A 20,150-nucleotide genomic window follows, 5' to 3' on the forward strand; every position below is an offset into this window, starting at 1 on the left:
TCCAGCAAATACTTTATTTAAGGTCCTTTATAAAAAAAAGTTGTTATTGCAAATCTGTGCCTGAAGCAATGTACCTTGGGAGTGGTTTGCAGTATTAAGGACAGAAAAAAAATCAATTATTTAAAAGGCAATTGACTGTGAACAAAACAACAAGAATGAAACCATCTGTGAATTTATTATGAGAATCGATTAAAGTTGACCGAAATGAACCTCGAAGGTAAAAGCAGATGTGTGAGGTGAAAACTAGAATAGGCCCAGTTGGGTACATTAATGGCACATGGACCAATCTTTACACCCCAGGCCATGTTCTAGGATGTACTTTAGCTGCACTTGAATCTGGCTGAAGCTGGTGATTTCTCCATCTCGATGAAACAACGACTATCACTTTTGTTATTGTAAAGTTCACAGGATGGAAATGGAAAGAAACGTAATAGAACAGAAACAATCTAACCCAGACTGAACTAGACATGGCACATTTGATAGAAACTGGGTAATTTATAATGTTCTACTTCCTGGCAGGAACACCTCTCAAATTGATATTTTATAAAATCTTCTAAATTTTAAAGACGTGCCTTAGAACATAATCGCAAAGTAAAAATATGAAGGTTGAAAAGAAATGATCCACCAATACAAATGATCAGTGAGACATTCAGCAAGAGAAAGATGTAATTAATGGCTGGCTTTTAAAAAAAGATAAATACAATAAATATAATCAACAAAATTCACAAGTGCTTGTATCATCCATGGTAACAGAACTGAGCACACAATGTACAACCCCATCTGTGTGAATTGACTGTGCAATGTTATTTGCTTAATAACTGTGCACTTATATAAAGTGAATAGAGCAGCTGCACTGTCAGACACAGACAACAACCCTCTTTTTGTACCGTGTAATCACTAGCAATTACCCCAAATTGAAGTCATACAATTTTTAACTCTCACCCATACATTTAAAGGGCCATCAATAGGGAGAACCCAAGGGCCACCACCCTTCCAATGGCACAATGAACGTCCTCTGTTTTTATCTTGTTATTCCAGCTCAACTGACCTGAAGTTTTAGTCAAAGCTCCACCACATGGATCTTATCCCATATGTACAGGGTACACATTCCCTAACATTTCCCAATGACCAGCATTGAATCGCTTCCACATCAGCTTCAATCTATCTATAGACCCACTGATGCTTTGGTGCTCGCACAACCTTTTATCACAGTCCCCTTCTCAATCAGTGGGGTCCAGCACCATCAGTCCATGACCTCAGGAGTTCATATCAATACAGTACCCTTTCTGTGTTGTAGGAATGTGACTGAAGATTATAAGCAGGTTTTGCAGCTTGTCCTCACCCTTCCTTCTTCTCATTTAGATGTGGGAGTGGCATTGACTGAGCTTTGCTCAAATTAAGAGTTTCAAGTGATACTGGTAGTTACTGTCACCTCCCCCTGCTCCCCACCAATGAGCGCCACCCTGCCCCACAACCCAAAGAACTCAACATACACACCCATGCACATGTCCAGACACGTGTGCACACGCACTAGCATGCACAATCACGCACACGCACAAACACATATTACCCAGAAACAAACACATTAAAAAAAACTGATTTCAGACTTCTGTCCAGATGTTAGATTTAAACACATTTTATCTGTATATTAAATAAAGACATTGCTACTGGACTGTAAATTATAGCTTCAATCCTGAAGAAGGGCTGAGGCCCAAAATTTTGGTTATTTATCTTTACTTCCTCTGGACTCTGAGAGAACTGCTCAGGCTCCGCCAGCATTTCAGTGTGTTTACTATAGCTTCAACCTTGTAAGAACACTCCTGGCATGAATTGTTCTGCCTGAAATGATATTGACTGAAAGATAAGATTACTCCCCTGGCATTTTATTAACTTTGAGCTTGGAAATGGGTAGTTTCCCCTTTCTGTATCACATCAGAATGTTAGAAAGAAAGAAAGATGTTCACCTACCCTATTTCATTTTAAGCAATTTATTTAAATTATTTAAAAAAATGTATAGTGATTATCACGTTAAGCAAGTATGCCACTGGCTGATTCCCAAGCAATGAAATGAATCACCAACTAAGTTGTGCTTGGTAAAGGAATATCATCTGTAATGTGGCAAAGTTAACCAAGCTTCTTTTGTGACTGGATTCAATAACAATCAGAAGGAGAGGCCTCACTTGAACCTCGGATAAGCTGTACCAATTTAGTAACACCCTGAAAGCTTGCACATCTGGGAGTGGAATTTAACTCCTCCACAGGATGATTCTACAATGCAAACCTATGGACATTCAAGTCAGAAGCAGAAGTCAGCCACTTAGCCCTTCGATATCACGATTCTAACTGCAATTACACCTTCCACTAACTCATGCAAATCTTTCACCCACAAGTTCATCAAGTATCCATTGATATTTCTTTTATGGAATAATGGATATAATGATAGCGAGGACTTTTATATGTTCATGTACCACAATACAGAATGGGCCATTTGACCCACCAATTCAATTCCAGCTTTTAGAACTTTCCCATTATTCTCTTCATAGACCCATCAAGGTCCCCCAGACTCTCTCACTCCATACTAAGGGCAGTATATGAAGGCCAAATAACTCGTTAAGGTGTGTAACTTTGGAATGTAGGATGAACTCTAAACATCTAGAGGAAATGTACAGGGAGAGGGAGAGGGAGAGAGAGTGCAGAGACAATGGCGGGGGTCAGAATTTAAGCACCACGCGGAAGCTGGGAGGTACAAGTATACCAGCTGCACTACTCTGCAATTCTATTTTGGATTAAATTATTCTAACTATCGTGTCCCACTTGTAAATGTGCTATCTCAATATTCCACTGATTAAAAAAACAAATCTGGGAATATGTACTGTGCACCTTTCACACGTGTCTGGGGATGTGTACCCTGGAGACGGGTCAATATCAGGGGATGTGCTCCCTGTACATGGGGAAATGTCAGGGAATGTGTACCCTGTACATTTGTCAGTGTCTGGGGATGTGCACCCTGAGCATGGGTCAGTGTCTGGGAATGTGCACACTGAACATGGGTCAGTGTCTGGGAATGTGCACCCTGTTCATGGGTCATTGACTGGGGATGTGTACACTGAACACGGGTCAGTGTCTGGTGATGGGCACCCTGTACATGCATCAGTATCTGGGGATGTTCATCATGTACATGGGTTAGTGTGTGAGGATGTGAACACTTTACATGGGTCAGTGTCTGGGGATATGTACCCTGGAGACGGGTCAATATCAGGGGATGTGCTCCCTGTACATGGGTCAGTGTCTGGGGATGTGTACCCTGGAGATGGGTCAATATCAGGGGATGTGCTCCCTGTACATGGGGAAATGTCAGGGGAGGTGTACCCTGAACATGGGTCAGTGTCTGGGGATGTGCACCCTGTACATGGGTCAGTGTCTGGTGATGTGTACACTGAACATGGATCAGTGTCTGGGGATGGGTACACTGAACATGGATCAGTAACATGGGCCAGTGTCTCGGGATTTGCACCCTGTACATGGGTCAGTGTCTGACGATGTGAACACTTATAATGGAAGATTTAAAATGTGTTTTTTACTTTTGCAGCCTTTGCTTCTGCAAGGCTGAGAATCAGCAGACATAAGCTAAATTCCAACGAGGGGCCAAAGATGCAGTTATCTGAAGAAAGGACATCTGTGTACCAAGAACATTTAATCTTCCCGCTTGTTTTGGTCACAGACTGTCAGAAGCCAGGCTTTGATGCAAAATAAACCATTGTATTCATAGTGATAAGCTGAAAATTATGTTATTCGATAGAAGACTAGCATGCTAGTTTGCTCGCTTATCTTTCTTGCTGTGCTGGGAATACGTGCTTGGGTAAGCAATTTTTGCGTAATATAAGCCATGGTCCCGCTGCTGAAGTTTGAGACTCTCCAAGAGGTGGCAACATCTCTCAGCAAGAAGAAGAACTTCTAGAGTCCAGCCAAAGTCCCGGTCAGGGTAGGTGGAGAAGCTGCTACCGACGCTCTGACAACCTACTACAAGTGTGCAGACGTTGCTTCGCTTCAGCAATTGGGACCAATCCAGGCGTTGATGTATAGTTGGGAAGGGCTTGCATATTGTAGTTTGAAATCAGCTTTTGAATTTGTAATAAACATTTGTATAAACTGAACTGAACTGAACTGAACTGCTTTCAGTGTGTGTGTCTATTTTCTTTCGGTTTCTCAAATACTGTGACCAATCTAAAAAGAACAAAATGAGAGGTATAAGTTTACCCAAGACAACACTGTACATGGGTCAGTGTCTGGGGATGTGCTCCCTGTACATGGGTCAGTGTCTGGGGATGTGTTCCCTGGAGACGGATCAATATCAGGGGATGTGTTCCTGTACATGGGGAAATGTCAGGGGAGGTGTACCCTGAACATGGGACAGTGCCTGGGGATGTGCACCCTGTACATGGGTCAGTGTCTGGGGATGAGTACACTGAACATGGGTCAGAGTCTGGGGATGTGTAGACTGAACATGGGTTAGAGTCTGTGGATGTGTACCCTGAACATGGGTCAGTGTCTGGGGATGTGCACTCTGTATATGGGTCATTGTCTGAGGATGTGAACACTGTACATGGGTCAGTGTCTGGGGATGAGTACACTGAACATGGGTCAGTGTCTGCGGATGGGTGCACTCTGTACATGGGTCAGTGTCTGGGGATGAGTACACTGAACATGGGTCAGAGTCTGGGGATGTGTAGACTGAACATGGGTTAGAGTCTGTGGATGTGAACACTGTACATGGATCAGTGTCTGAGGATGTGCTCCCTGTACATGGGTCAGTGTCTGGGGATGTGACACTGTACATGGGTCAGTGTCTGGGGATGAGTACACTGAACATGGGTCAGTGTCTGCGGATGTGAACATTGTACATGGGGTGTCTGGGGATGAGCTCCCTGTACATGGGTCAGTGACTGGGGATGGGTGCACTCTGTACATGGGTCAGTGTCTGGGGATGAGTACACTGAACATGGGTCAGAGTCTGGGGATGTGTAGACTGAACATGGGTTAGAGTCTGTGGATGTGTACCCTGAACATGGGTCAGTGTCTGGGGATGTGCACTCTGTATATGGGTCATTGTCTGAGGATGTGAACACTGTACATGGATCAGTGTCTGAGGATGTGCTCCCTGTACATGGGTCAGTGTCTGGGGATGTGACACTGTACATGGGTCAGTGTCTGAGGATGTGAACACTGTACATGGGTCAGTGTCTGGGGATGTGAACACTGTACATGTGTCAGTGACTGTGGATGTGCTTTCTGTACATGGGTCAGTGTCTGGGGATGTGTACTCTGGACATGGTTCAGTATCTGAGTATGTGTACCCTGGAGACGGGTCAATATCAGGGGATGTGCTCCCTGTACATGGGGAAATGTCAGGCGAAGTGAACCCTGAAAATGGGTTAGTGTCTGCGGATGTGCCCCCTGTATATAGGTCATTGTCTGAGGATGTGAAAACTGTACATGAGTCAGTGTCTGAGGATGCGCTCCATGTTCATGGGTCAGTGTCTGGGGATTTGCTCCCTTTACATGGGTCACTTTCTGGTGATTTGCTCCCTGTACATGTGTCAGTGTCTGGGGTTGCGTTCCCTGGAGATGCGTCAGTTTCTGGGGATGAGTACCCTGTACATGGGTCAGTGTCTGGAGATGTGAATACTGTACATGTGACAGTGACTGAGGATGTGTACCCTATACATGAGTCAGTGTCGACGGATGTGCACCCTGTGCATGGGTCAATGTCTGGGGATGTGTACCCTGTAAATGGGACAGTGTCTGGAGATGTGCACCCTGTGCATGAGTCAATGTCAGGGGATGTGTACCCTGTGCATGGGTCAGTGTCTGAGGATGTAAACACTGCACATGGGTCAGTGTTTGGGGATCTGTACCCTGTGCATGGGTCAGAGTCTGAGGATGTGAACACTGTACATGGGTTAGTGTCTGGGGATGTGCTCCCTGTACATGGGACAGTGTCTGGGGATGTGCACCCTGTGCATGAGTTAATGTCTGCGGATGTGTACCCTGTGCATAGGTCAGTGACTGTGGATGTCCTCCCTGTACATGGGTCAGTGTCTGGGGATGTGTACTCTGTACATGGGTCAGTGTCTGGGGATGTGTGCCCTGGAGATGGGTCAATATCAGGGAATGTGCTCCCTGTACATGGGGAAATGTCATGGGAGGTGTACCCTGAACTTGAATCAGTGTCTGGGGATGTGCACTCTGTATATGGGCCATTGTCTGAGGATGTGAACACTGTACATGGGTCAGTGTCTGAGGATGTGCTCCCTGTACATGTGTCAGTGTCTGGGGTTGTGTACCCTGGGGACGGTTCAATATCAGGGGATGTGCTCCTTGTACATTGGGAAATGTCAGGGGTGGTGTACCCTGAACGTGGCTCAGTGTCTGAGGATGTGAACACTGTAAATGGGTCAGTGTCTGGGGATGTGCTCCTTGTACATGGGTTAGTGTCTGGGGATGGGAACATTGTACATGGGGTGTCTGGTGATGAGCTCCCTGTACATGGGTCAGTGTCTGGGGATGGTTGCACTGAATATGGGTCAGTGTCTGGGGATGGGTGCACTGAACATGGGTCAGTGTCTGAGAATGTGAACACTGCAAATGGGTCAGTGTCTGGGGATGTGCTCCCTGTACATTGGTCAGTGTCTGGGGATGTGCTTCTTGTACATTGGTCAGTGTCTGGGGATGTGCTCCTTGTACATGATTCAGTGTCTGAGGATGTGAACACTGTACATGAGTCAGTGTCTGTTTATGTGCTCCCTGTACATTGGTCAGTGTCTGGGGATGTGCTCCTTGTACATGGGTCAGTGTCTGGGGATGTGAACACTGCACATGGGTCAGTGACTGGGGATGTGTACCCTGTGCATGGGTCCATGTCTGGTGATGTGCACCCTGCACATGATGCAGTGTCTGAGGATGTAAACACTGTACATGGGTCAGTGTCTTGGGATGTGCTCCTTGTACATGGGTCAGTGTCTGGGGATGTGAACACTGTACATGGGTCAGTGTCTGGGGATGTGCTCCTTGTACATGGGTCAGTGACTGGGGATGTGGTCCCAGTACGTGGGTCAGTGCCTGTGGATGTGTTCTCTGTGCATGGGCCAGTGTCTGGTGATGTGAACACTGTATATGGATCAGTGTCTGGGGATGTCCTCCCAGTACATGGGTCAGTGTCTGTGGATGTGAACACTGTACATGGGTCAGTGTCTGAGGATGTCCTCCCTGTACATGGGTCAGTGTCTGCGGATGTGCTCCTTGTAAATGGGTCATTGTCTGGGGATGTGCTCCCTGTACATTGGTCAGTGTCTGGGCATGTGCTCCTTTTACATGATTCAGAATCTGAGGATGTGAACACTGTACATGTGTCAGTGTCTGTTTATGTGCAACCTGTACATTGGTCAGTGTCTGGGGATGTGCTCCTTGTACATGGGTCAGTGTCTGGGGATGTGGTCCCAGTACATGGGTCAGTGTCTGTGGATGTGTTCTCTGTACATGGGTCAGTGTCTGCGGATGTGAACATTGTACATGGGGTGTCTGGGGATGAGCTCCCTGTACATGGGTCAGTGACTGGGGATGGGTGCACTGAACATGGGTCAGTGTCTGGGGATGAGTACACTGAACATGGGTCAGAGTCTGGGGATGTGTAGACTGAACATGGGTTAGAGTCTGTGGATGTGTACCCTGAACATGGGTCAGTGTCTGGGGATGTGCACTCTGTATATGGGTCATTGTCTGAGGATGTGAACACTGTACATGGATCAGTGTCTGAGGATGTGCTCCCTGTACATGGGTCAGTGTCTGGGGATGTGACACTGTACATGGGTCAGTGTCTGAGGATGTGAACACTGTACATGGGTCAGTGTCTGGGGATGTGAACACTGTACATGTGTCAGTGACTGTGGATGTGCTTTCTGTACATGGGTCAGTGTCTGGGGATGTGTACTCTGGACATGGTTCAGTATCTGAGTATGTGTACCCTGGAGACGGGTCAATATCAGGGGATGTGCTCCCTGTACATGGGGAAATGTCAGGCGAAGTGAACCCTGAAAATGGGTTAGTGTCTGCGGATGTGCCCCCTGTATATAGGTCATTGTCTGAGGATGTGAAAACTGTACATGAGTCAGTGTCTGAGGATGCGCTCCATGTTCATGGGTCAGTGTCTGGGGATTTGCTCCCTTTACATGGGTCACTTTCTGGTGATTTGCTCCCTGTACATGTGTCAGTGTCTGGGGTTGCGTTCCCTGGAGATGCGTCAGTTTCTGGGGATGAGTACCCTGTACATGGGTCAGTGTCTGGAGATGTGAATACTGTACATGTGACAGTGACTGAGGATGTGTACCCTATACATGAGTCAGTGTCGACGGATGTGCACCCTGTGCATGGGTCAATGTCTGGGGATGTGTACCCTGTAAATGGGACAGTGTCTGGAGATGTGCACCCTGTGCATGAGTCAATGTCAGGGGATGTGTACCCTGTGCATGGGTCAGTGTCTGAGGATGTAAACACTGCACATGGGTCAGTGTTTGGGGATCTGTACCCTGTGCATGGGTCAGAGTCTGAGGATGTGAACACTGTACATGGGTTAGTGTCTGGGGATGTGCTCCCTGTACATGGGACAGTGTCTGGGGATGTGCACCCTGTGCATGAGTTAATGTCTGCGGATGTGTACCCTGTGCATAGGTCAGTGACTGTGGATGTCCTCCCTGTACATGGGTCAGTGTCTGGGGATGTGTACTCTGTACATGGGTCAGTGTCTGGGGATGTGTGCCCTGGAGATGGGTCAATATCAGGGAATGTGCTCCCTGTACATGGGGAAATGTCATGGGAGGTGTACCCTGAACTTGAATCAGTGTCTGGGGATGTGCACTCTGTATATGGGCCATTGTCTGAGGATGTGAACACTGTACATGGGTCAGTGTCTGAGGATGTGCTCCCTGTACATGTGTCAGTGTCTGGGGTTGTGTACCCTGGGGACGGTTCAATATCAGGGGATGTGCTCCTTGTACATTGGGAAATGTCAGGGGTGGTGTACCCTGAACGTGGCTCAGTGTCTGAGGATGTGAACACTGTAAATGGGTCAGTGTCTGGGGATGTGCTCCTTGTACATGGGTTAGTGTCTGGGGATGGGAACATTGTACATGGGGTGTCTGGTGATGAGCTCCCTGTACATGGGTCAGTGTCTGGGGATGGTTGCACTGAATATGGGTCAGTGTCTGGGGATGGGTGCACTGAACATGGGTCAGTGTCTGAGAATGTGAACACTGCAAATGGGTCAGTGTCTGGGGATGTGCTCCCTGTACATTGGTCAGTGTCTGGGGATGTGCTTCTTGTACATTGGTCAGTGTCTGGGGATGTGCTCCTTGTACATGATTCAGTGTCTGAGGATGTGAACACTGTACATGAGTCAGTGTCTGTTTATGTGCTCCCTGTACATTGGTCAGTGTCTGGGGATGTGCTCCTTGTACATGGGTCAGTGTCTGGGGATGTGAACACTGCACATGGGTCAGTGACTGGGGATGTGTACCCTGTGCATGGGTCCATGTCTGGTGATGTGCACCCTGCACATGATGCAGTGTCTGAGGATGTAAACACTGTACATGGGTCAGTGTCTTGGGATGTGCTCCTTGTACATGGGTCAGTGTCTGGGGATGTGAACACTGTACATGGGTCAGTGTCTGGGGATGTGCTCCTTGTACATGGGTCAGTGACTGGGGATGTGGTCCCAGTACGTGGGTCAGTGCCTGTGGATGTGTTCTCTGTGCATGGGCCAGTGTCTGGTGATGTGAACACTGTATATGGATCAGTGTCTGGGGATGTCCTCCCAGTACATGGGTCAGTGTCTGTGGATGTGAACACTGTACATGGGTCAGTGTCTGAGGATGTCCTCCCTGTACATGGGTCAGTGTCTGCGGATGTGCTCCTTGTAAATGGGTCATTGTCTGGGGATGTGCTCCCTGTACATTGGTCAGTGTCTGGGCATGTGCTCCTTTTACATGATTCAGAATCTGAGGATGTGAACACTGTACATGTGTCAGTGTCTGTTTATGTGCAACCTGTACATTGGTCAGTGTCTGGGGATGTGCTCCTTGTACATGGGTCAGTGTCTGGGGATGTGGTCCCAGTACATGGGTCAGTGTCTGTGGATGTGTTCTCTGTACATGGGTCAGTGTCTGCGGATGTGAACATTGTACATGGGGTGTCTGGGGATGAGCTCCCTGTACATGGGTCAGTGACTGGGGATGGGTGCACTGAACATGGGTCAGTGTCTGGGGATGAGTACACTGAACATGGGTCAGAGTCTGGGGATGTGTAGACTGAACATGGGTTAGAGTCTGTGGATGTGTACCCTGAACATGGGTCAGTGTCTGGGGATGTGCACTCTGTATATGGGTCATTGTCTGAGGATGTGAACACTGTACATGGATCAGTGTCTGAGGATGTGCTCCCTGTACATGGGTCAGTGTCTGGGGATGTGACACTGTACATGGGTCAGTGTCTGAGGATGTGAACACTGTACATGGGTCAGTGTCTGGGGATGTGAACACTGTACATGTGTCAGTGACTGTGGATGTGCTTTCTGTACATGGGTCAGTGTCTGGGGATGTGTACTCTGGACATGGTTCAGTATCTGAGTATGTGTACCCTGGAGACGGGTCAATATCAGGGGATGTGCTCCCTGTACATGGGGAAATGTCAGGCGAAGTGAACCCTGAAAATGGGTTAGTGTCTGCGGATGTGCCCCCTGTATATAGGTCATTGTCTGAGGATGTGAAAACTGTACATGAGTCAGTGTCTGAGGATGCGCTCCATGTTCATGGGTCAGTGTCTGGGGATTTGCTCCCTTTACATGGGTCACTTTCTGGTGATTTGCTCCCTGTACATGTGTCAGTGTCTGGGGTTGCGTTCCCTGGAGATGCGTCAGTTTCTGGGGATGAGTACCCTGTACATGGGTCAGTGTCTGGAGATGTGAATACTGTACATGTGACAGTGACTGAGGATGTGTACCCTATACATGAGTCAGTGTCGACGGATGTGCACCCTGTGCATGGGTCAATGTCTGGGGATGTGTACCCTGTAAATGGGACAGTGTCTGGAGATGTGCACCCTGTGCATGAGTCAATGTCAGGGGATGTGTACCCTGTGCATGGGTCAGTGTCTGAGGATGTAAACACTGCACATGGGTCAGTGTTTGGGGATCTGTACCCTGTGCATGGGTCAGAGTCTGAGGATGTGAACACTGTACATGGGTTAGTGTCTGGGGATGTGCTCCCTGTACATGGGACAGTGTCTGGGGATGTGCACCCTGTGCATGAGTTAATGTCTGCGGATGTGTACCCTGTGCATAGGTCAGTGACTGTGGATGTCCTCCCTGTACATGGGTCAGTGTCTGGGGATGTGTACTCTGTACATGGGTCAGTGTCTGGGGATGTGTGCCCTGGAGATGGGTCAATATCAGGGAATGTGCTCCCTGTACATGGGGAAATGTCATGGGAGGTGTACCCTGAACTTGAATCAGTGTCTGGGGATGTGCACTCTGTATATGGGCCATTGTCTGAGGATGTGAACACTGTACATGGGTCAGTGTCTGAGGATGTGCTCCCTGTACATGTGTCAGTGTCTGGGGTTGTGTACCCTGGGGACGGTTCAATATCAGGGGATGTGCTCCTTGTACATTGGGAAATGTCAGGGGTGGTGTACCCTGAACGTGGCTCAGTGTCTGAGGATGTGAACACTGTAAATGGGTCAGTGTCTGGGGATGTGCTCCTTGTACATGGGTTAGTGTCTGGGGATGGGAACATTGTACATGGGGTGTCTGGTGATGAGCTCCCTGTACATGGGTCAGTGTCTGGGGATGGTTGCACTGAATATGGGTCAGTGTCTGGGGATGGGTGCACTGAACATGGGTCAGTGTCTGAGAATGTGAACACTGCAAATGGGTCAGTGTCTGGGGATGTGCTCCCTGTACATTGGTCAGTGTCTGGGGATGTGCTTCTTGTACATTGGTCAGTGTCTGGGGATGTGCTCCTTGTACATGATTCAGTGTCTGAGGATGTGAACACTGTACATGAGTCAGTGTCTGTTTATGTGCTCCCTGTACATTGGTCAGTGTCTGGGGATGTGCTCCTTGTACATGGGTCAGTGTCTGGGGATGTGAACACTGCACATGGGTCAGTGACTGGGGATGTGTACCCTGTGCATGGGTCCATGTCTGGTGATGTGCACCCTGCACATGATGCAGTGTCTGAGGATGTAAACACTGTACATGGGTCAGTGTCTTGGGATGTGCTCCTTGTACATGGGTCAGTGTCTGGGGATGTGAACACTGTACATGGGTCAGTGTCTGGGGATGTGCTCCTTGTACATGGGTCAGTGACTGGGGATGTGGTCCCAGTACGTGGGTCAGTGCCTGTGGATGTGTTCTCTGTGCATGGGCCAGTGTCTGGTGATGTGAACACTGTATATGGATCAGTGTCTGGGGATGTCCTCCCAGTACATGTGTCAGTGTCTGAGGATGTGAACACTGCACATTGGTCAGTGTCTGGGGATGTGCTCCCTGTACATGGATCAGTGTCTGCGGATGTGCTCCTTGTACATGGGTCAGTGTCTGGGGATGTGCTTCTTGTACATTGGTCAGTGTCTGGGGATGTGCTCCTTGTACATGATTCAGAGTCTGAGGATGTGAACACTGTACATGTGTCTGTGTCTGTTTATGTGCAACCTGTACATGGGTCAGTGTCTGGGGATGTGGTCCCAGTATATGGGTCAGTGTCTGTGGATGTGCACCCTGTGCATGAATCAATGTCAGGGGATGTGTACCCTGTGCATGGGTCAGTGTCTGAGGATGTAAACACTGCACATGGGTCAGTGTCTCGGGATCTGTACCCTGTGCATGGGTCAGAGTCTGAGGATGTGCTCCCTGTACATGGGTCAGTGTCTGGGGATGTTTACACTGCACATGGATCAGTGTCTGGGGATGTGTGCCCTGGAGACGGGTCAATATCAGGGAATGTGCTCCCTGTACATGGGGAAATGTCATGGGAGGTGTACCCTGAACATGAATCAGTGTCTGGGGATGTCCACTCTGTATATGGGCCATTGTCTGAGGATGTGAACACTGGACATGGGTCAGTGTCTGAGGATGTGCTCCCTGTACATGTTTCAGTGTCTGGGGTTGTGTACCCTGGGGACGGTTCAATATCAGGGGATGTGCTCCTTGTACATTGCGAAATGTCAGGGGTGGTGTACCCTGAACGAGGGTCAGTGTCTGAGGATGTGAACACTGTAAATGGGTCAGTGTCTGGGGATGTGCTCCCTGTACATGGGTCAGTGTTTGGGGATGTGCACCCTGTACATGGGTCAGTGTCTGGGGATGTGCTCCCTGTACATGGGTCAGTGTCTGGGAATGTGAACACTGTACATGGGGCAGTGTCTGGGGATGTGCTCCCTGTACATGGGTCAGTGTCTGGGAATGTGAACACTGTACATGGGGCAGTGTCTGGCGATGTCCTCCCTGTACATGGGTCAGTGTCTGGGGATGTGTACCCTAGGGACGGTTCAATATCAGGGGATGTGCTTCCTGTACATGGGGAAATGTCAGTGGAGGTATACCCTGAACGTGGGTCAGTGTCTGGGGATGTGCACCCTGCACATGATGCAGTGTCTGAGGATGTAAACACTGTACATGGGTCAGTGTCTGGGGATGAGCTCCTTGTACATGGGTCAGTGTCTGGGGATGGGTGCACTGAACATGGGTCAGTGTCTGGGGATTGGTGCACTGAACATGGGTCATTGTCTGAGAATGTGAACACTGCGCATTGTCAGTGTCTGGGAATGTGCACCTGTGCATGGGTCAGTGTCTGAGGATGTGAATACTGCACATGGGTCCGTGACTGGGGATGTCCTCCCAGTAAATGGGTCAGTGTCTGGGGATGTGAACACTGCACATGGGTCAGTGTCTGGGGATGTGCACCCTGTGCATGGGTCAATGTCTGGGGATGTGTACCCTGTAAATGGGACAGTGTCTGGAGATGTGTACCCTGTGCATGAGTCAATGTCAGGGGATGCGTACCCTGTGCATGGGTCAGTGTCTGAGGATGTAAACACTGCACATGGGTCAATGTCTGGGGATCTGTACCCTGTGCATGGGTCAGAGTCTGAGGATGTGAACACTGTACATGGGTCAGTGTCTGGGGATGTGTGCCCTGGAGACGGGTCAATATCAGGGAATGTGCTCCCTGTACATGGGGAAATGTCATGGGAGGTGTACCCTGTACATGGGACAGTGTCTGGGGATGTGCACCCTGTGCATGGGTCAATGTCTGGGGATGTGTACCCTGTTAATGGGACAGTGTCTGGAGATGTGCACCCTGTGCATGTGTCACTGTCAGGTGATGTGTACCCTGTGCATGGGTCAGTGTCTGAGGATGTAAACACTGCACATGGGTCAATGTCTGGGGATCTGTACCCTGTGCATGGGTCAGAGATTGAGGATGTGAACACTGTATATGGGTCAGTGTCTGGGGATGTGTGCCCTGGAGACGGGACAATATCAGGGAATGTGCTCCCTGTACATGGGGAAATATCAGGGGAGGTGTACCCTGTACATGGGTCAGTGTCGGGGGATGGGTGCACTGAACATGGGTCTGTGTCTGGGGATGTGCACCCTGTACGTGGGTCAGTATTCAGGGGAGGTGTACCCTGTACATGGGACAGTGTCTGGGGATGTGCACCCTGTGCATGAGTTAATGTCTGGGGATGTGTACCCTGTGCATGGATCAGTGTCTAGGGATGTTTACACTGAACATGGGTCAGTGTCAGGGGATGGGTGCACTGAACATGGGTCTGTGTCTGGGGATGTGCACCCTGTACGTGTGTCAGTGCCTGCAGATGTGAACACTGTACATAAGTCAGTGACTGTGGATGTGTTCCCTGTACATGGGTCAGTGTCTGGGGATGTGTGCCCTGGAGACGGGTCAATATCAGGGAATGTGCTCCCTGTACATGGGGAAATGTCATGGGAGGTGTACCCTGAACATGAATCAGTGTCTGGGCATGTGCACTCTGTATATGGGCCATTGTCTGAGATTGTGAACACTGGACGTGGGTCAGTGTCTGAGGATGTGCTCCCTGTACATGTTTCAGTGTCTGGGGTTGTGTACCCTGGGGACGGTTCAATATCAGGGGATGTGCTCCTTGTACATTGGGAAATGTCATGGGTGGTGTACCCTGAACGTGGCTCAGTGTCTGAGGATGTGAACACTGTAAATGGGTCAGTGTCTGGGGATGTGCTCCCTGTACATGGGTCAATGTTTGGGGATGTGCACCCTGTACATGTTTCAGTGTCTGAGGATGTGGATACTGTACATGGGACAGTGACTGGGGGTGTGCACCCTGTGCATGAATCAATGTCTGGGGATGTGTACCCTGTGCATGGCTCAGTATCTGGGGATGTGCACCCTGTACGTGATTCAGTGTCTGAGGATGTGAACACTGTACATGGGTCAGTGACTGGGGATGTGTACCCTGTACATGGGAAAGTGTCTGGGGATGTGCACCCTGTGCATGAGTTAATGTCTGGGGATATGTACCCTGTGCATGGGTCATTGTCTGGGGATGTGCATCCTTTACATGATTTAGTGTTTGAGGATGTGAACACTGACATGTGTCAGTGTATGGGGATGTGTACCCTGTACATGGGTCAGTGTCTGAGGATGTGAACACTGTACGTGGGTCAGCGTCTTGGGATGTGTAACCTGTACATTGGTCAGTGTCTGGGGATGTGCTCCCTGCACATGGATTAATGTCTGGGGATGTGTACTCTGTAAATGGGTCAGTGTCTGGGGATGTATACACTGAACATGGGTCAGTGTCTGGGGATGTGAACATTGTACATGGGGTGTCTGGTGATGAGCTCCCTGTACATGGGTCAGTGTCTGGGGATGGGTGCACTGAACATGGGTCATTGTCTGAGAATGTGAACACTGCACATTTGTCAGTGTCTGGGAATGTGCACCTGTGCATGTGTCAGTGTCTGAGGATGTGAACACTGTACATGGGTCAGTGTCTGGGGTTGTCCCTCCTGTACCTGGGTCAGTGTCTGAGAATGTGAACACTGCACATGGGTCAGTGTCTAGGGATGTGCTCCCTGTACATGGGTCAGTGTCTGGAGATGTGCTCCTTGTACAAGGGTCAGTGTCTGGGGATGTGCTCCCTGTAAATTGGTCAGTGTCTCGGGATGTGCTCCTTGTACATGATTCAGTGTCTGAGGATGTGAACACAGTACCTGGGTCAGTGTCTGTTTCTGTGCTCCCTGTACATTGGTCAGTGTCTGGGGATGTGCTCCTTGTACATGGGTCAGTGTCTGGGGATGTGGTCCCAGTAGATGGGTCGGTGTTTGTGGATGTGTTCTCTGTACATGGGTCAGTATCTGGGGATGTGAACATTGTACATGGGGGTGTCTGGGGATGAGCTCCCAGTACATGGGTCAGTGTCTGGGGATGTGAACACTGCTCATGGGTCAGTGTCTGGGGATGTGCTCCCTGTACATTGGTCAGTGTCTGGGGATGTGCTCCTTGTACATGGTTCAGTGTCTGGGTATGTGGTCCCAGTACATGGGTCAGTGTCTGTGGATGTGTTCTCTGTACATGGGTCAGTGTCTGGTGATGTGAACACTGTATATGGATCAGTGTCTGGGGATGTCCTCCCAGTACATGTGTCAGTGTCTGTGGATGTGAACACTGTACATGGGTCAGTGTCTGGGGATGTCCTCCCAGTACATGTGTCAGTGTCTGTGGATGTGAACACTGTACATGGGTCAGTGTCTTGGGATGTCATTCCTGCACATGGGTCAGTGTCTGGGGATGTGCTCACTGTACATGGGTCAGTGTCTTGGGATGTGCTCCTCGTACATGGGTCAGTGTCTGGGGATGTGCTCCCTGTACATGGGTCAGTGTCTGGGGATATGAACACTGTACATGATGCAGTGTCTGGGGATGTCCTCCCTGTACATGGGTCAGTGTCTGGGGATGTGTACCCTGGGGACGGTTCAATATCAGGGGATGTGCTTCCTGTACATGGGGAAATGTCAGCGGAGGTATACCCTGAACGTGGGTCAGTGTCTGGGGATGTGCTCCTTGTACATGGGCCAGTGTCTGGGGATGTGAACATTGTACATGGTGTGTCTGGGGATGTGCTTCCTGTACATGGGACAGTGTCTGGGGATGGGTGCACTGAACATGGGTCATTGTCTGAGAATGTGAACACTGCACATTGTCAGTGTCTGGGAATGTGCACCTGTGCATGGGTCAGTGTCTGAGGGTGTGAATACTGCACATGGGTCCATGACTGGGGATGTCCTCCCAATACATGGGTCAGTGTCTGGGGATGTGAACACTGAACATGGGTCAGTGTCTCGGGTTGTCCTCCCTGTACATGGGTCAGTGTCTGAGAATGTGAACACTGCACATGTGTGAGTGTCTGGGGATGTGCTTCCTGTATATGGGTCAGTGTCTGGGGATGTACCCTTTGTAAATGGGTCAGTATCTGGGGATGTGCTCCCTGTACATTGGTCAGTGTCTGGGGATGTGCTCCTTGTGCATGATTCAGTGTCTGAGAATGTGCTCTCTGTACATGGGTCAGTGTCTGGTGATGTGAACACTGTATATGGATCAGTGTCTGGGGATGTCCTCCCAGTACATGGGTCAGTGTCTGTGGATGTGAACACTGTACATGGGTCAGTGTCTGGGTATGTGCTCCTTGTACATGGGTCAGTGTCTGGGGATGTGCTCCCTTTACATGGGTCAGTGTCTGGGGATGTGAACACTGTACATGGGTCAGTGTCTGTGGATGTACTCCCTGTACATGTGTCAGTGTCTGAGGATGTGAATACTGCACATGGGTCAGTGTCTGGGGATGTGCTCCCTGTACATGGATTAGTGTCTGGGGATGTGTTCCCTGTACATGGGTCATTGTCTGGGGATGTGTACACTGAACATGGGTCAGAGTCTGGGGATGTGTAGACTGAACATGTGTTAGAGTCTGTGGATGTGTACACTGAACATGGGTCAGAGTCTGGGGGTGTACACTGAACATGGTTCAATGTCTGGGGATGTGCACCCTGTTCATGGGTCATTGTCTGTGGATGTGTACACTTTACATTCGTCAGTGTCTCAGAATGTGTACACTGAACATGGGTCAGTGTCTGGAGCTGAGCACGCTTTACTTTGGTCAGTGCCTGAGGATGTGAACACTGTACATGGGTTAGTGATCGTGGATGTGCTCCCTGTACATTGGTATGTGTCTGGGGATGTGTACCCTGTATGTTCATGGGTCCTTATCTGCAATATGCTCCCTGTACATGGGTCCTTTTCTAGGGATGTGTACTATGTACACAGGTCAATGCCCAAGGTGTGTAATCTGCAAAAGAATCATATCCGGGATATGTTCACTCCATCATTCATATGTCGACAGGAGTAAATGTAAATATTTTTTATTTTAGTTAGATGTATAGCACGGTACAGGCCCTTTTGGCCCACAAGTCCTGCCATCCAAGCACACCCAATTGACCTAGAACCCCCAGTAGGTTTTGGTAAATATACCCAGTTCTGTGTCTCTATATGGAATGAAAGGGTGTCCAGACATGGATTAAATAAAAATCTATAGAAAAAATACTTTTATTTTATTGTTAATATAATTATATTCTGAATTTTATTCACAGCTTCCAGAAATGGAAGAAACTCTGATATGGGAGCAGCATACAGTGTTATTACAACGGGTAAATTTTCTCCATTTATCACTCTTCGCCCCCTACCCCTTTTTCTTTAAGAATCTCAAACAGAAACCATTCAGTATTCCAATCTCTATGTAATCTTCCTTGTCATGATCTTCATCTACTTTAACTCAATTTCAGGATCAAAATATTACTCCCCAAATCATTTACTGTCCCAAAAGGACACTCTTAGAACAGAAGAGGCCATTCCCCTGACTATTCTCAGTAATCTCTTGCCTCTCAATTGTCTGTCAACTCCATCCAGTTAGCTTAGAGCCATTTTACAGTGGACTGTGAGCTGATCCATAGCATGGACTGCTAAATCAGTCACTTCTCATCCCAGTGATAGACTCACAACTGCTCAGATCTTAATCTGTTCCCAGGATAAGTTCCCACTGCCTTTGGAGTTTTTAAAAATACCATATATACTCATGTAATCGTCGATACCTTGTGAAAGTCCACCCCCTTATTTTTGCCCAAAAATCTGCTATTTTTCATATAAAACTTAAAAGTCGACCTGCCCCCTATTTTTGACCCCGGCTGCCTGCCCATCCGAGCTCCCAACACCTGGAATGACGCAGATACTTACCGTGGTCAAAAGTAGTATGCGCCAACCCCCTAAATTTTACCCTAAAAATTGGTCCATAAAATACAACCATTACACAGGTTAATTTTTAATTTAAAAATTTTTAAATTTAGACACAACACGGTAACAGCCCCTGCTTGTTCACGAGCCCATGCCACCCAATTACACCAATTGACCTGCAACTCCGGTACATTCTGAAGGGTGGGAAGAATCCGGAACACCCTGAGGAAACCCACGCAGGTGAAGAGGAGAACATACAAACTCCTTTCAGACAGCTCTGGATTTGAAATCAGGTCTCTTCAGATGCTAACCATGCTGCCTTGTTGAAAGGAGCCAACATAACAAAAGGCACATCCTACCTCGGTCATACTCCTTCTCCTCCTCCCATTGGGCAGAAGAGACAAGAGTTTAACAATGTGTACCACCAGATTCAAAGCCAGTTTCTTCCTTGCTATTAACAAGTTCTTGATTAGTTCACTTATTGACAAAAAATTATCCTTGATCTCACAAACCTACCTCATTCCAGTGTTTTAATTCTGTTTTTCTCTGTAATACTATATCCTACTTCAGTTTTATTTTGCATTTCTATTAATCTATGTGTTCATCTCTGCCTGCCTGGCAAGATAAACCAAGTTTTGCAATGTTTCTCAGTACACATGACAATAACAAGCACTAGAATTCAGTTCACCGGGGACATGATCTAATCAGCAGTGTCATGCTGCATAACCTCTCCTCACTACTTCTTGGATCCCT

The 20,150-nt window shown here is 48.4% G+C and overlaps 1 protein-coding gene across 4 annotated transcripts in view; it reads left to right on the forward strand.

Annotated features, from left to right (window-relative positions):
• LOC138759051 (tight junction protein ZO-3-like) overlaps positions 1–20,150 on the forward strand; it is a 110,824-nt gene that overhangs the window by 41,088 nt on the left and 49,586 nt on the right. For all 4 annotated transcript variants that reach the window (XM_069928892.1, XM_069928895.1, XM_069928894.1 and 1 more), the window contains one exon: positions 18,761–18,817. In XM_069928892.1, the coding sequence (XP_069784993.1) occupies positions 18,761–18,817 (57 nt within the window). The remainder of the gene's footprint in view (positions 1–18,760; positions 18,818–20,150) is intronic.

The sequence above is a fragment of the Narcine bancroftii genome, chromosome 3 (assembly GCF_036971445.1).
Source record: "Narcine bancroftii isolate sNarBan1 chromosome 3, sNarBan1.hap1, whole genome shotgun sequence".
Classification (NCBI taxonomy): Eukaryota; Metazoa; Chordata; class Chondrichthyes; order Torpediniformes; family Narcinidae; genus Narcine; species Narcine bancroftii.